Source organism: Myotis davidii, unplaced genomic scaffold (genome assembly GCF_000327345.1).
Source record: "Myotis davidii unplaced genomic scaffold, ASM32734v1 scaffold332, whole genome shotgun sequence".
Lineage (NCBI taxonomy): Eukaryota > Metazoa > Chordata > Mammalia > Chiroptera > Vespertilionidae > Myotis > Myotis davidii.
The window spans coordinates 724,341-743,024 of NW_006285779.1; the positions used below are offsets into that span (position 1 = coordinate 724,341).

The following is an 18,684-nucleotide window of genomic DNA, read 5'->3' on the forward strand; positions in this document are numbered from 1 at the left end:
CACTCTATCTCAGGTTGTACCTCTGTCTTGGCCCTTCGCCATCCTTTGTATCAGACATGTGTCCATTTGCCTCGACTCTTCTTTGTCCTACTGCATCCATTAGCTTTTGCTGCACACTGGACCATCCCCAAATTCAGTGGCTCACAACAACAGTTATTTAATTTGCTCAAACATCTAGGAACCAGGTAGGCATTGGCTTGTCTAGGTTGGGCTCCATGGGAGGTCCACTCCAAGCTATGATTGGGCAGAGCTTGGGACCTCACGGAGATGTGGGCTTAGGCATGCGCCATGTGTTCATTATGGAGTCTGGGGTGAACTGGCACAGCTACCATGGGATGCCAAAAATGACAGAGGCACACCCAACTGGACAGGCATTTTAAAAACTTCTGCCTGGGTCACATCTGCTAAACTTAAAGAAAGTAAGTCACATGCATGATCTGACAATCAAGAGGTTGAGGAAGTAACCGCTGCATATGCAATCAAAAAGCACCCGGAGTTAAATGACAACAAGTCTAAATTACTTAAGGAAGAGTTAAGAATTGGCACAACAACCCACACTTCTTGTCTTACATACCTTGTATGTATATTCTGTTCACAGAGAAGAGACTCAAAGCCATCTCTGGAATGGAATTCCTCAGTAAGCACATCTAAATAAGCATTGATAAAATCAATAACCTCATTCATGCTACAGTGTTCATAAAAACTAGAGGTATTGTTTTCATAATGACTAACATCTATACAACATTTTAAAAATATTTTAATAGTGTCTTACAGCTTTCAAAGCACATTTTAATATATTATCTCATTTTGCCTGGATTGTATGCATTTTCAAAAGATTTCTGGAGATAGCAGTATCTTCTTCCACTACAATGTCATCACTGATTTTAACTATGGATTTCAAATACTGCAGAGAAAGGAGAAGGTTTTGGTAAAGAGTTCCAGTCTATGCTACTCAAAGCATAATACTTGGTACCCTACTGATTTGCCCCCCTGGTTTAAACACCTGCCTAACCACCTCCCCTGGTTTCTGAAACTTAATGGGCAAAAGAATTGCTGGGAGAATGTTAGAATGGAAACTCCTGATGCCCAGGTCTAGAGATTCAGATAAAGAATCTGCATTTTTAACAAACTCAGCTCAACCCACTGCAGGTTCTCCCTTGACCATCATCTGAGAAACAAAATTCTCTCCCATCAGAGGAGAGAACATATTTCCTCTCCTGCCACCACCCAATGCTGGAGAGCAACACCCAGACTACAAGAGGATTGTGGACTCTTGGGATGAAAGCATTGGATCAAACTTCCAAGACCTGCTGGTAAGTCCTTCAGTTCTGCAAATAAATACATAGGAAGCCAGAGACACCCCAACGCCTGGCCGGTATTTCAGTGGCAGAAGTAGAACTAGCAGCCAGAATCCCTGCCTCCTCCTCAATCTCTCAAGGTCACAGATTTTTTTCTAAGCAAAAGGAACCACTATATTTCACCAGTGGATTGGGGGAAAATAAATAATAAATGCTTTTTTGTTATTATTTTTGCATTGTTTCTTTTTACATTCATTGGTACGTGGTTGGTTTGTTTTTTTTTTCATTTGACATTCAATATTACGTTATATTAGTTCCAATTGGGTCACAGATTTTCTCTACTTAATTTATTGAATTTATGTCAGCTCTGGAAAAATCCTAACAAATCTCACATTTAAAAAAAGAAGAAGAATAAAAAGAAAAGAAAGGAAAGAGGAAAGGAAAGGAAAAGAAAGGAAAGGAAAGGAAAGGAAAGGAAAGGAAAGGAAAGGAAAGGAAAGGAAAGGAAAGGAAAGGAAAGGAAAGGAAAAGAGAAAGGAGGTATAGTTCCCCAATTAGGTAATTCATGCTCCACAAAAGTAGAGTCATAAAACCCAGCTCCCTTTGTTCTATTTCACTGTCACTTCTTTTAATGACACTTGTTAAACAGGGGGACAATGAGGCTAAAAAATGTATGAGGCAGGACCTTGGACCTCTCATTCCCAGCTGCAGCGGGACAAGTGCAGGGCTATCCCAACGTAAACCCCCCCAGTGCTTTTGTCCTGGCTCCTTGGCAATTATTGCTTACTTTGGTGCCTTTTACAAATCAGACTGGTGCCAAGGTTCGACCTTTTCAAAGCTTTAGTCTCCACAAATCCATTCAAAATGCTGAATGGGCAGAGCAGAAATCCCCCAGGGGCGCTCTCTCTCAGCCTCCATTGTGCAGGGTTCTACCCAAATTACTTGACAGCTTCTCCTCCACTCTGTTAGGAAAAAGGTTGAAGAATGTTTGACTATGACAGGGCTAGCCAGCCCAGCGGGGAGATGTGAAGGGGCGGGGCATGCCACTAATCCATCATCCAGGCTGCCTTTCCAAAGAGCAGATGAGTAAGGTGACTAAAGGGGAAGAATGTGTTCTGATTTGGAGGGCTTTACGTAGAATCAACATGGATTCTTGAATCAGAATATTGTCCCATAATTGGTGGTAGCAAATGCCAGTTGCTAGATTCAAATATACACAAAACATCTATGCAAGAGGAACACTGTTATTTTTGAAAAGCAATATGTAACCGCTGAAAAACCTAGCTTCCTAAAAGAATTTCCTATTGTAGCCATCCATTGAGAAAAACAACAACAACAACAACAACAAAAAAAACAGTGTGACTAACTGATCCTCAGTACCATTTACCACCAAACAAATAAAAGGGCCCATTTCTTCCAACTCAATCACCATAGCCTCATACCCTCTCTTATACCTGGTTCCCTGAATTAGCACTTAAATTGCCAAAATCATGTCCATGTTAATATGGCGTGATTTTGGCAAATCAAAGTAAACCCCGTGGATAGAGAAGGAGGTACCTCTAACACAAAAGGCTTAGGGCGTTTGGTAAAGACTTGAACCATTCAAACACTGTCTACACTGGTGTTGGACATTTCAGGGTGGTGTAATCATTGAGGAAAGATAAACTGAAAACTGTAATACCAGTAGAAACTGAGAGAAAAAAAAACAGTCTAGATCAATGATTTTGTAAACATTTTTGTTTCTTTCTTTCAGAAATGGCCTTCTATCTTCAAAAGTGATGTTCTACAGAAGCCTAATATATAAATCTAATTAAGAAGCTTAGTAGTTCTGGCTGAAGCAAAAATGGGAGGGCCAAGGACATGGTCACTAAGCACCAGGTGGTAGCTGGGGCAATTTATCAGAACCCCAATCCCACCCTGCCCCCAGAGCTCCCAAGAGCACTGATGGAGAAATCTCTAGACCAGATCATCAACTTTCAGGGTTCTTCACATTCTAACTTTTTCATAATTTTTTAGTGTAAGTGAGAGTGGAATATTCTGCCACCTTCAAAATTATCTTTATGACACATAGAGAATATCATTTAGGGTCGGTATAAGTAAAACAAAGAAGGCATAAAATGGGGACATAATATAATTATAATTTAGTGAGAAATGACTTTTATGTCTACAAAAATTAGAAAAGAACAAGGAAGAATAAAAGGTGTTGTGTTAAAATGATTAAGTCTTTAGTTTAATAAAATCCTTTAATGTTGTATCAATTAAAATATAAACAAAAATGTGTCATTTTGAAAAACATATATTAGGTATATACTTGTTAAAAAATCTAAAGCTTTTCATTGGAGAATGGAACTTGGGATCAGGATGCTTTAAAAGATTTGTATCTGTGCCCTGGCCAGTGTTATTCCATGGTTAGAGCATGGGCCCTCTCACCAAAGAGTCTCGGGTTTGATTCCTGGTCAAGGGCATGTACTTGGACTGCGGATCCCATCCCCAGCCGGGTCAGGGCAAGTGTGGAAGGCAACCAATCGATGTGTGTCTCTCACACCAATGTGTCTCCCTCTCTGTGTGTCCCTCTCCCTCTCCCTTCCTCCACTTTCTCTAAATCAAATTCAATGGGAAAAGAAGATTTGCATCTGTGATGAGAAAAATCAGTACCTTATCTATTGACGGAAAGTTGCACATAAATGCACTTGAACGTCTCAAGGAAAGTGCCAAATGTCAATAAATCATGTAACATGACCATTGTGTCATTTCCTTGCACAAAGGATAAATGCCCTCTGTTACCCAGAGAGACAAGTCTAAACCACTTCTACAGAAGGCCCCCCTTTTACAATCTAAATCTAGTTTGTGTCCCTACTTTCATTCCCCCTGTCTCTCAATGCAAATCCTATTTTTCTAGCAGGATGTTTCTCAATGGCAGGGGGTGGGAGACAATTTTTCCTCTCACAGAACATTTGGCAATATCTGGAGACATTTGCACAACTTAGGGGGTACTGTGGGCATGTATGGAGCAGAGACCAGGGATCCAGCTAAAGCTCATACCATGCACAGGGTAATGATCCAGCCAGAATGATGTCAAAAATGCTGAAGCTGAGAATCGCTTTCTAGCAGATCTATTCACTTCTCTCCAAACATACCATGACCTGGGCTTTTTTCCAATTATCCCCCTTCCCAGGATTACCTGTCTCCCTTTCTTACTCACCAATTCAATCCACTTTTAAAGATTCTCCAATTCTCCTCTAGGAAGGCTGTGATGGGCTTACCAGGCTAACTCGAACCCTCCATACCCTGAGAAATCATAGAACATCCCCTAATACTCTTTTGGTGTTTTCAGTTCTGGCCGTGGTCCCTCAGCAATCCTCATGGATTTGTCTCAACATTTGCATCACATCTGTTAAAGCACACGTGATCGATACAACACAATATTTAGTTTATGGTCTTATGAATTGTATTTATTTTTACCAACATCAAGACAGAAAAAATTTTCTCTAAAATAGTTTTAATAAATATAATACTAAGACATGCAGATAGCTGGAAAAACACATCAGAAATACAAACACTGGCCATTTGGCAAGGGGATTTGATTGTAGAGAGGAAAAATATTCAGACTTACTGAACCTGCTTCAGTGAGATGCAAAGAGCTATTTGCCACCAAATTCAGGAGGATGGTCATCTTGTCCATGATCCTCTCATTTGTAAGATGTTTCATTATTAATGTTATGTCTAATAAGTGCTTACTATGTGCCAGGCTGAGAAGACTGGCATTCAGCCAGGAGGCAATGGCATGGGATACCAGTTGGTGTCCTTTCTGATTGATGGTGGGGCATCAGGCACAGAGAAAAACAATTGCCCAAGGTCACACAGCTATAAAGGGGAGAGCTCTCCTCCTATTTAGGTCCCTAAACCCCACTAGTCACATCACATTCTTCAATCATTTGAAGTTTATAAAAAATGTTTTCTTTACAAGGTAAAGAATCTTAGGGTGCTAACTATGTACTTATAAAGGCAAACTACAGCTACACCTCATGGCTACCCAGTTCAGTCATATCAGGCTGAAGAAGGATGTTTTGTGCAAAATATTTTTATTTAATATAGCACCAAAGGTGGAAATTCCTAGAAACAATATTAGTTGAAACTGCATAGGGATGATATGAAGAAAACTATACAACTTCACCAAGGAACACACAGGAGAGGAAGGAAAGGAAAGACAAACCATATAGTCAAAAATGAAACTGGGTATTGAAAAAGATTCCATTCTCTTCAAATGAATGTATAGCTTTGCTGTAATTCTCATCAATAGTTGCTTTATTGGGTGGGGGAATTGGGAGATTTGGGAACATGACAAAGTGATTCCAAATTCATCTGGATGAATGGATAGGTATGAAAAGCCAAGAATATTTTGATAAGGAAGCTGGTTATTTATTTTTGTTTTATTTTGTTATGGTTTACAGGAAGGAGATTTGCCCAGCTGGACACTATGTTGTTACAAACAATAATTAAACACAGTGCAGTCCAGCTCAGCACAGAGGACTGACCAATCCATTAGAATAGAAGCTGAAAAATGCCACCTACATCAAGAGTACCCAACTTATGACCAGTTTCCTCTATTGGAAACCATCAAATGAAACAATTAAAAATATGGGAACATAATTAAGCAGGGACATGTTCACTGGATTTCATTTTACTAGAAATAGTAAATAGAAATCCCATAAATTCTAAAAATATCCATCAGTATGGACAAAATTATTAAAATAATTAAATGATGATATAATCACAATGAAATAATGGTGTGAGGTTTTCTGAAGCATAATGTAGGAGAAAGCACTGTATTTTTATGCCTGATATGATTGACTAATATATATGTAATATATAAATAGTATGCATAATATAGCTATATAGTTAATAAAGCAGCATTATAAATCAGAAAACTTCCAATAATATTTACATGATTATAGGTTGAGGGTACTATCTGAACTTCAAGTAACAGAAAAATTATAATGAGAAAAGTAAAAAGACTTCATCAATTTTTTTAAACTAAAAAGTATGTCAAAAATCATAAGATAATTAAAATCCAAAGAACAAACTGGGTACAATATTGAAAAAAATTAGAGACCATATGAAGAACGCATAATAAAAAAGGAGCAAGAACAGATGGTCACATAAAAGAAATACAATGGCTAATAAATATATGAAAACATGTCTAAACTCACTGATCTGATAAGAAATGCAAATTAAAACAAGGGAGATCCATTTTTGCATAAGAAATTAGATTACTTTTTAAATTGAATTGATATGAGATGTAGTGAAATGGTATTTTAATAGTTGAAGTGGAAACTGGTATAAACTTTCTGGAGAACAATTTAGCATGACAATACTTATAGGCATATTGTTTTGGTAGTCTACCCTCAAAAGTTATAATAATCAGACCTTGACCAAATAATTACTTAAGGTTTTCATAACAACATTCCAATGGTTTTTGTAAGAGTAAAGTTTTAGAAGCAAGATCAATGTTAAATGATGACAGTTATTCAATTATTGTATATCCACCAATTAGAATACAATGCAAAGTAACTGTAAGTTTTAAATTATGTTTAGAAAGTATAGAGGATGGCATAAAATATGTTCAAGTTTAGCCCTGCTGGCGTGGCTCAGTGGTTGAGCATTAACCTATGAACCAGGAGGTCACAGTTCAATTCTCAGTCAGACCTTATGCCTGGGTTGCAGGCTCAATCCTCAGTGCGGGGTGTGCAGGAGGCAGCCGATCAACGATTCTCTCTCATCATTGATGTTCATATCTATCTCTCCCTCTCTTCCTCTCTGAAATCAATAAAATATGTTCAAGTTTATTTTTTAAGACTATAAAATTTTATTAACAGCATGTTCTGGGCTGTGATAAAAATTAAAATATGTTTACAAAATTATTATATTGTGATGGGAGGAAAGTATTGAAAAATATATTTAAATTTTTAAGTGATGTTTTCTGGGCAGCGAAATTATAGATCATTATTTTCTTTTTCTGCATTTTCTTAAATGTTTAAAACAAGTTTATAAATCTCATCCACTATGAGAACATTTAAACTTTTCCCTCGGAAAGTTTACCATCAGTGAGAGTCATCTGTCTCTGAGTTGCATGGATCGATCTCATGTTCTTCACATAACCAACCACATAGAAAAAGCATTTAAAAAGCATATGTCTCTGATTCTGGAGACACTCACAAAAAGTCAGGGAAAAGGAAGAATAGAATGGTGTTTCCATTTCCATCTAGGAATTTCTGTTGCATGAATTAGGTGAGTGGATCTTTGAATCTGTGTTTAATACACACCAATCTTTTCAGATTTCCCAAGGCAGAGTCAAATATGGCCCCTTCTTTTCATAGTAAAGAAGTCATTAAGTACATAGCTTACATGTATACATATATATCTCCTGATTTCTCCTCTCTCATAGAACTGACATGTGCTAAGCATAGTTATCACATGAGTCCAGCACATCCCGATGGCATCCAAGGAGACGGTGAGCATTCCGCCTTCCTCGGTGCGCTGGAAGACTTACCGTGTGTAAATTCTGAGCATTGCCTTCTACTCTTAGTATTAAGACAGCTCTTCCAAGACCAAAATGCAACCAGACATAACGGCATGAGCAGCCCCCACAGCAAAGGAGAAACCACTTTCTGCGTGCAAGCTGAGCTTTCACATCTCCCCTCTTGACCTTGCATGTATTATTTTGAATGTAATGTATTTTTAAATTGCTTCACAATTTTAAAAATGCAAGGGAGAGCTGAATTAAATATTATTTGTGGCATACCCTGGTTTGCAAAGGACCTCTAAATCGGATCCCTTATATCAGGTCGATGCCTAAATCCTATTACCCGAGATTGCAAATGACTGTGTTTGCAAAATTGTAGATGCACATTTAGAGACAGCTTCAAAATTTCAGCCCATAATGTTAACTTTGTTTGAAAAGGCCTTGATTTTCCAGGAAGCAATCTCAAGCCATTCTGCCTGTTCCTTAACTCTGTCTCTGTCGTGGATAATGCATTAATAGCCTAAGGATGACTTGGCACGTGGCTCTTCAGGAGCCTTAGTCTAAGGTCTAAATGAGTTCTGGCTGAATAGATGGAGCCCCCCTTTTTTTTTTCAGCAAAACCTACAATTATTTAAGAGCAGGTGATATCTATAGAGTTTAAATTGAGGTAAAGGTACAAGAGGGTTCACTCCAACCACTTTATCCCAAGGTAATCATTCCCCATCTACAGCTCTGTATCTCTGCCCTATGTCCTCTATACCCACAGCAGCTACCAGACTGAGATGGCTAACTCTAGGATCAAGACAAAAGGGATGTTTGTGTTTTAAGGGAAATTAGCACTTCTCTATATGGTTATGTACACATACATATATACAAAGACACACACACACACACACACACACACACACACACTCAGAATTAACAGTATTCTCAGAAAATGCCATCCTGCCATCAAAATGTAGAATACAAATAGAACGTAACAGAATAGAGTTGAATAAGATCAGACAATGACAGTATATTAAATTAGCTTCATTCAGACAGAAGATAAGGCTTTGAGATGTTACTCAACCATTAAAGCCCATAGAACCTGAGCACCAAAATGTCAAGAAACTCAGGACATCATGATATTTCCCTACTGAAAAGGTAGACCCAAACAATTAGCAAAGGTCAACATCTGGGAGTTGATACCAGTAGAGGGAAAATGGGGGAAGTGATCCATGACAGAAGCAGTTACCTTATGTTCAAAAATAAACAAGCAAAAAATAATGATCAGGGTGAGGTGTATTGGTTATCTATTTCTGTGTGATAAATTACCATCAAACCTAGCAGCTCAAGACAAGAAATATTTATTATCTCACAGTTTGTATGGGTCAGGAATCTAGGCATGACCCAATTGGGTGTCTCTACCTCAAGGTCTCTCACAAGACTTGAATCAATGTGTTTGCCAGGGCTGCTGTCACATCTTTAGGCCTGATTGCAGAAGGATCTACTTCCAAGTTTGCTCACATGATTGTCAGCAGGACTCGGTTGTTCCTAAATGGAACTAAGCTTTGAGCTGAGATCCTCAGTGCCTGACTTACTATTGGCTAGAGACCTTCCTCAGTTCCTAGCCACAGTGGCCTCTCCATAGGGCAACTCAAAACATGACAGTTTGCTTTGACCAAACAAGCAAAAAAGGATACCCCTGCCTGAAGTGACATCTCATCACCTACAGCCCATGCTATTCACTAGAAGCAAGTCACTGAATTCAGCCTAAACTTTAAGGGAGAGGATGACACAATTGCATGGCTTCCAGAAGCCAGAGATCATTAGGAGCCACGTTGGAGGCTACCTACCACAAGGAGGAAGTAAATATCACTATAAATAAACAGATATTTACAACTTTGTTAATATATTTAATGATAGGCATCAAAACACTCAGAATGTATATATTTTAATGTAATTATTTCCCTTCTAGTGGTGGTTACACCAAAAGTATTAAACCCTATTACCAATTGTCCCTCCTTGATGCTTTAAGGGATATTCACCTAAGGGGTAATACATTGATTTGCTGAAATCGTAGATGGGGAGATAAAGAGGGAAGAGACTATAGTATAGAGGGGTTCTGGAAGGAATGACCAGTGGACAATAAACCTCTGTGACCAAGAGCCCATGGAAAGAGAAGGGAAAAAATGAGAAATAACTAACAAGATGATCAGGATTTTAGAGAAACAGATACAGAGCAAGGAGCTTTAGGAAGACTTGCTGTGTTGTGTGATGGAATGCTTCTTTGCAACTCCCTTCTAGACATCTAAAAGAATAATCACAGTAATTACACATCAGAAACAAAGAAGCGATAATTACAGAAATTGAGTCTTCAGCTACCACTTGGCTAGCCAGCACAGGCACTAACTTTTATATTTCCCCATGGGGCATATATGAAAGTGGCACAGAGTGGAGGAGAGATGAAACCAAATTATCAGGACCTGGAGATTTATTCCTTCTGCTACACAAAGGAAGCGGGAGGGTGGCAGCAGCTGGAGGAATCTCTTCTTGCTCTTTGCAAAGATAGGAAAGCATAGCCCCTCCTCTACTTAATTTCCTTCAGAAACAATGACAAGGCTTATCCAGCTTGTTGTACTTTCCTTCCCCAGCAATGTGACTTCCTAGTTAGCTGACTGCCTTACTATTTCAAGAGTTCATTCATGCCCTAGCTGGTTTGGCTCAGCGGATAGAGCATTGGCTCTTGGACTGAAGAGTCCTGGGTTCCATTCCAGTCAAGGGCACATACCTCAGTTGTAGGTTCCATCCTGGCCCTGGTCAGGGTGCATGCAGGAGGCAACCAATCGATGTGTCTCTCACATCGATGTTTCTCTCTGTCTCTCCCTTTCCCTTCTACTCTCTTTGAAAATCAATGGAAAAATATCCTTGGGTGAAGATTAACAAAACAAAACAAATAAACAAAAAGAGTTTGTTCATGGGGATGTGAGTGAGAGCACACTGACACTGAGCCACTGTCCAGATTGAGCAGAAGGCTATGGTTCTATAGCTAGAATATCAGAGAAACAAGTATTCCCTGTTTCTGCCTTCATCTATTGAGAAATCTTAATTGTTCCAATACAGACCAAATAATAATTGTAACAACAGTTACAGACCAAATACTAGTTGGTCTGAAAGGACAAAATACTACACTTGATCTTAGCCAAAAGGCCGAGAAGTGATGAAAGGACAAAATAAATAGGGATAGTCGGGGCATTGAATCAAGAGCTATAATCCAGTTTCCTTTTCTCTCCCAGAACTCTGAACTGTGTATATAAAACACAGTTGGTGTTCACAGGATGCTTCGGAAATTATGTTTTTTTTAATTCAGAGCATAGTTTTGTGGGTATAGGCAGCATCAGGTGAAGCCATTCCTTCCAAAGACATTGGTGTAGGTGTTTATATGTACAAGGTACTCATCACCACCACCTCCCTGCCACACAGACAACACACCCACCCCTCTCTTACACAGGCCATAAGTGGCCATATCCTGACTTTTTAAGGGAATTATACTAAGGTAATCAAAAGAGACATGGAGTAGGTACCACTTTCAAACGGTGTGAATTTTGTTGTACTTTTATAGAAAGCATATAATTAAGCATATCATATGTTTTAGTGCATGTTTCCTAATCTCTATTTCTTTGACTTTCACCTCCACTGAAATAAAAGCAAGATACAAGTAAAAAGCATTTCACTTTAGAGCAAGGACTAGGAAGAGGCAACATTATACCAAACCAACTTTACCTTGTCACAACCAAGGCAAAAAGAGTATGGATGTGTAAAGCAACACTGATCAGCAGAGACACTTTCTGATTAGGGGCAGGGCTCATGTTCCATGTGGAACATGCATTCACACCTATAAAAGCTTTTTGCAAAATGTGCTCCCCAGAAGTTGTTCTAAAGGGTTTATCTGGTGTGACATGAGATAAAGGTTCCATAGCGAAATAAGCATAGAAATAAACAACTTCAAGTTCGGCAGGCTTCTTCACCGGGGGCTGCCCAATACCCAAACCTGAATCCTGAGTCTTTAGAGGGTAGAGTAGGATCATCAGTACTTAAAGTTATTCTAACACAGAAAGACTGAGGAAAAGAGAAGCATTTTGTGTAGTGTTCTTCAGAATACATTTCAAGAAATACTGCCTTTTGGAATAGGTACATAAAATGTTTATTTTTTTTTTCAAAACGAGGGGAGATTGGTATGTAGCTAAGAGCATCTGGCCATGACCTTCTCATGGAGCTCTCTAGCCAGTGCTTCTCCAACTTAAAGTGCACATTAAATCACCTGGGAAGATGTTATATGCTCCTGATCAGTCAGTGTTGTCTGAGATTCTGCGTGTCTAACAACTTCCCAGGTGATGCTGAGTTGCTGGACCATGAAACACACTTTGAATAGCAAAGGGCTAGAACACATGTGCCTTCAAATGATGAATGTGTCCAGGAATTGTTCAGAGTGCTATGCTGTCTGATAATCCTTTATGCAAGAGGGTGAGTCCACGGATGGAGCTTACCAGTAAAACCTGTTGGGGGTGATGCGTTCATGCATGAGTTGCCAGCGTCTCCCAAAGTCCATGGAGCTGTAGAGCTGCAAAACAATGAAGTGAGGAAAGCATGAGCATCAAGGCACACTTTCCACAGGAATACCTGGGTCTTCCCCCGGAGAAGAACATTCCAACACACCAGAGAGCCTAACACACCCAAGCAGTCATCTGATTTATCCAGATAAAATTATGTGAATATGGCTGTGCTATGCTTATCATCATGCCTCCTAGCACAAGTAGGTGCTTAATATATATTCAATAAACTGATGCTGTGAGCTGAGTATAAATCCATGTCTAATGCCATCCATCATTCTCTCTTTTAGGGGGTAAAACCTTTAGTAAAATTATATCTTCCCTTTTCCTCAAAGTCCTATGTCTAAAATAATTCAGCCAGATTTCTTTCAATTGGACAACTCCTATGTGTAAGGCACTCTGGTGAATATCAAGATAAAGAAGAGGTAAGCTCTGTGCTCAGAGAGAAAATGGAACACCCATGTGATGTGAAAACGCTCATCAGATGGGATCTGAGCTAATATTATATGCGAAATATTGGGCTCTTTCAGTTTCACCTCTTACTGCTCCTATATATAATCTAAGTGAACTGGGCTCCCCAATGCCACTAACGATACCAGGCTTATTTATACTCCCAGGTCTTTGCAAGATGGCAAAGATAAGGCCGCTCTTGTGCCTAATGGAAGATTAACCATCCATGCAGAACCAGCACAAGTGTGACTTCCTGCTCTGACCACTGCGGCCCACGCAACTATCTTCCTTCTCAGTTTACTGTACTCGTCACGTGTTTCCACTGAGCACTAACCACAGGCTAATCTATATGGTTACATCTTTCAGATGTGTCTATATTTAGTTGTATTTATACTCTGTTGCATAAATCAATAATTAAAACAGGCAGGTAGGGGTGGAAAGCAACTCAGAGAATGAGAAAAAAATTCCAGAAGAGCACCAGAACTTTGGAAAAATCAAAACAACCCTCTGTGTGGCCAATTCAGTCAGATTCTACCATCTCTTATTTTATGGATGCAGAGTCTGACCCCTTTATAATGCATAAGGGAAAGGCCAATATCCCTCTAAGAAACTTATAGAGTGGGGTTTATTTTCTATTGAATGCCTAAATTATCTGATCTAATAGTAATAATAGTAGTAGTAATAATAGTAATAATAATGATAGTTCAACAACATTTCTCTGTCACATACATTTGAGCCTTAAAAAGACACTGAAAGAAAGGAAGGACAGTTATTACTAACTTAAACTCTTGCTCTCAAGCAAGTTTTCATCAACCCAGGCAGAGTTAACCACTCACTCCACAGTCACTGCTATTTTTGCTATCTGCCTCTAGGAAGCTGTTCACGCTAAGCCATTTATGGTTGGCGTGCCTCTCCTCCTCCTAGACTGTGAGTCAAAGAGGTGCAGGGGTCATGCCTTATTCACCTTATACAATGCCTGGCACCTAACAGGTGAACACACAAATCTCTTTCACAGTTAAGTAAACTCAATCTTGGAGAAGTTAAGTTTTGGTCAAAGGAACTAGGATTTTAAGTTTTCTGATGCCTAGAGCATGCCTCCTTCCAAGGAATCATGGTATATAGATTATAGTGAAAATTTCACCATGTTTATGCTTCCCCCACAATTTTTTTAGGTAGAGAAATTGAAAAAGGCCAAAGTAAGTGGCCCTTGAGTTTACAGAAATGGGATTAGGCGAAGAACATTCTTGTGATTGCATCCCCAGTAGCTCCTCACCCATGGGGATGTGCTGCCAAGTACAACACACCCAGGTAACTGGCTGTCTGTCCAGTTCTGAGGCCATTATTATATAGCCCATATAGAAATCATTTTTTGCATGAATTTCTGGTTGTTTCAAAAAAACTTTAAGGGACTTGAAAAAAATTTGGCCTGTTTCAATTTAATTCAGCAAATATTTATTGAATATTGGCATGATGAACTACATACAAAGTCTCTTTCTGTCCAGTAAATGACAGATGTATATGTGTGAGAGAGTGAAATTGTTATACTTACTGTCTTTTTTAAAATATATTTTTATTGATTTCAGAGAGGGAGAGGGAACGAGAGGTATAAACAACAATGATGAGAGAGAATCATTGACTGGCGGCTCCTGAACTTCCCCTCCTGGGGATCAAGCCTGCAATCCGGGCATGTGCCCTGACCAGGAATCGAACCTTGACCTCCCAGTTCAAAGGAGATGCTCAACCACTGAGTCATGCTGGACAGGCCATACTATCTTTTGATACTTAAATTACCCAAAAGGTAGTTAAGGAGATATATTTGCATTCCTATTTATAGACTAAAATACACTTGGTCTACAAAGTGACTGCAGCAACGATATGAAAAACTAGGACATCTATACTGATTTAGGGGATGGAAAGTTTATACTATACCACACCAACTCTACACCAACTCTCAGCTCTCATTGTATTTATTCAAACTGGGCCCTCACCCCACTAGTAAGTCCTAACTACTATAGGTGCCTGAATCACAGATGGGAAATGTCATTCTCATCATTCTGAGTCCCTTTCTTTATTTACCAGCTCAATGAATACAACAAGACTAGCTCTACACCATTATACGACAGAGCACACAGAACCACATCCAATTCTTTAAGCATCAAAACGGGTAACTACTGACAATCAAAGCATCCATACAGGTACATCACATAAGGAAGGGAAATGGGGCTAAGGCTAAAGATCTAGAAGCTGAGAAATGAGCAAGATTAACAGAGGTAGCAATGGAACAATGAGGCTTCGAGAGAAGTATTTCCTGTGCAAGGCCTTTGGAGATAAGTGGTGTAGAAAGGAGATAAGGTGAATAGAGATTGTACTGGGTAGAAGAGACAATGAGAATAAAGGTGTCCATATGCCTAACGTATTGAGCTTGGCTGTGGGGAAGGTTTTCAGAGGAAGGAGGTTAGAGATGAGTGTTACTGGCCAAAAGGAGGTAGAGGTTGTCTGTCTGCCAGTCTGTTAATCTATCTCTCTTTCTATCCAACTGTCTATCCATCTATTTGTGGATGTGTCTATATCTATCTATATGTATATTTACATTGGGGTAGTTTAGCAGGCAGGACAGGTTGGTTAGGACCAAAACATCCCACTGAGAAGTACATATACAGGCCATGGGTAAACCATGAGAGTCACACTGACCATGTGAAAGTCTCAATTTTCCAGGAAAATAGTCAGTCCCTACATCAAGAGGATTCTGGTAGTAACAGGATGCCCCCTGCCCCAGATCCTACTAGCACTCCTCTCATCTTGGGCTCTTCATGACAGAGAAAGAACAAAAGATCAGCTGCTGATCTCCTCATCCAAGCCTGTTCCACCTCCTGCCTCCCCTGTCTCTGGTTTTGCTTTTTCAGCTCTTCAGTTTGACTGATGGGAGAAAAATTAAATTGAATTCTCTGCCTAGAGGCGGATTCAGATGAGCAGAAAGAGCAGGCTCCTATTCATTAAGGGCCTTGGGTTAGCTGCTTTGTCTCTCAATCTAGTAAGTTGCTGAGTCTGAAACAAATTTTATTCTATCAGGAGCTGGATCTTTGCAACCTCTCCATTTGTGCATGTGTTCATCCATTTCTTCATTCATTCATTCATTCATTCATCTATTCATTCATTCATTCATTCATTCAGTAAAAGTATATCAAGCACCTGTTATACTTTAAGCACCGAACTAAGTGCTGGGCTTACAAAGGTTTAAAATGCCCAAAAGAGTGGAAGACATAAATTCAGACAACTATACTGCCATGCAATAAACACCATAATATCAATACCAGTTATCTCTGCAATTGTGAGCTTGGGGGAAATTGGTCATTTCTTATTTTGGTTATCTAGATTTTTAAAATTATTGTGAATATGTATTACTTTAATAATTGAAAAGTTTAAGCTCTACCATTCAAATAGAAATAAAGCACATAGGCAACCATTCCATAATAAGTTTTAGAAGAGTATTTAATGATATGAAAATGTTCATAATATATAACTTATTTTAGGATAAATTATATAATTATGTAATTTTATAATTTTTAAATGTAATAAAATATATTACAAAACCTGAGTTTTTAAACTTATACATTTATAATAATAACTTTCTAATATACACATTATATTTATCTCTAAAACCACCTTTTAAAGACTTAAGAAGTAAAATTCTACGTTTTTCTTGAGGGGATTGGAATTAGGCAAGGCAATATGGGATTTTCCATAAAATGGTATCTCACAGAGATTATCATGAATAGTGGTGAATCCGTCCTTGGACAGGCAGGGTATTGGCTCACATATTTATATAGTCCCGCATGGCTTCAACCCAATGTGCTGCATGCAACATTCAAATAAAGTGTATTTTCCAACAATAAATATCTTTAAAAACAGTCCTTGCTTATGCAAAGTTACATACACAAGACCAATTTGTCCTTCATACCCCACCTTATGATGCCCCTTCCTTCACGGACATCAATCTTGATCTTTTACCACAGAGCTAACCAGATCCTCTCCTTCCCCGCTTCCACTATATGTCACAGTCTCATATCTCTTAACAAGCACGCCTTCAGTAGCAACATGCACAGAGCCCTAAATGAATCATCGGAACAGCTGGAAAATATGAAAGAACACGCTCTTTTCCTTATTGATTCAGTTATTAGTTCCCTAATTACATCAGCCTGCCAGGGAAAAGCATCTGATAGCTGAAGAACTAAAGAGGCAATTTAATCAATGTAATAATATTCCACAGGAAGAACAAATTGTATCTGAAAAGCTTAAGTGAGAAAAATAATATGATTGCATTGGGAGGTTGTAGGTTGAATTGTGTCCCCTTGAAAAAGATATGTTGAATCCCTGACCCCCAGTATCTCAGAACGTGACCTTATTTGAAAATCGGGTTAAAATAAGGTCAGGATGAGCCCTAATCCAAAACAACTGATACCCTTATAAGGAAAAAAAAATTTGGACATGGAGATAGACAGGCACAGAGGGGAGACAGTGTGAAGGCACGCAGAGAGAAGACAATTCAAAGATAGAGGATTGTAGTGATGTGTCTAAAAACCAAGGAATGTCAAAAACTGCTGAAAAGTCACCAAAAGGAACAGGAAAAGAATTCCCCAATAGGATTAGGGGGGAGCATGATCTTGCCAACACAGTGATTTTCGACTTCCAGCCCCCTGAAGTGAGTGACAATAAATTTCTATTGTTCAAGATCACCCAATTGGTGGCATACTGCTACAGCAGCCATAGGAAACCAGTACTGGCATCTCACACCAACCACCAGGAGGAATCGTGGCAAATTTTGCCACATTTCTGTTGTTTTGTTGTCTCCATACCCTATCATTTAGTGGTCAGCCCAGAAGTCTGGTTTAAGGTTGTTGAATCTGTTGTTAAAATCCAAACTCTCACTTGCCTGTATTTCCCTGTCCTATGCATTTTCACTGCAATCCCTAAGGATATATTTTAAAGAATAAATATTCATATGGTGGCAACCAGACATACTCAGGAAAAGCAACAAAATATACATTTTTATAGCACTTTTTGGTATTCCAATTAGATTCCCTAGAGCCAGTAGTTGTGGAATCTGTGGTTAAAATCCAAACTCTCATTTGCCAGTATTTCCCTGTCCTATGCATTTTCACTGCAATCCCTAAGGATGTATTTTAAAGAATAAATATTCATATGGTGGCAACCAGACATACTCAGGAAAAGCAACAAAATATACATTTTTATAGCACTTTTTGGTATTCCAATTAGATTCCCTAGAGCCAGTAGATCTCCCATGTGGAGGGAAGGATGGTTAGAGATTCCTTTATATAAAAGCTTCCCCTCTAGGCAAATTCAAACTTAATGCCTAACTGTCCTAATTTTTTTTTTCTCAAAACCTATGGAGTTTAGGTAGCATTATGCTGAACTGTGGTCATGAGAATTTTGTCTTTCAAATAAATTTAGGCTAATTTCTGCTCAAAATAAAAAGGGCTCTACACCTATTTTCTTGGTAGCCACAGGGCAGGTGGGAGGGCGTGGCTGGGCTCTGTAGGGCTTCAGGGAGAATCCTTTGGGCTGGGGCAGCATTTGTGGTAGTTGGAGAGAAACTAGGGTCACACAGCAGCAAAGAGTCCATCCCAATATGTGCCTCTAGTTCCTTCCTCAGACATTCTCCAAGAAATCTCTCTCTCTTTTTTTTATTTATTTATATATTTTATTGATTTTTTACAGAGAGGAAGGGAGAGGTATAGTCAGTTAGAAACATAAATGAGAAACATTGATCAGCTGCCTCCTGCACACTCCCTACTGGGGATCACCC

The 18,684-nt window shown here is 39.0% G+C and overlaps 1 protein-coding gene across 1 annotated transcript in view; it reads right to left on the minus strand.

Annotated features, from left to right (window-relative positions):
- Positions 1-18,684, minus strand: part of SORCS3 (sortilin related VPS10 domain containing receptor 3) — a gene marked incomplete at its 5' end in the record, with an annotated part of 527,180 nt that overhangs the window by 184,220 nt on the left and 324,276 nt on the right. The window contains one exon of the mRNA XM_006756437.2: positions 12,348-12,421. Within this exon, the coding sequence (XP_006756500.2) occupies positions 12,348-12,421 (74 nt within the window). The remainder of the gene's footprint in view (positions 1-12,347; positions 12,422-18,684) is intronic.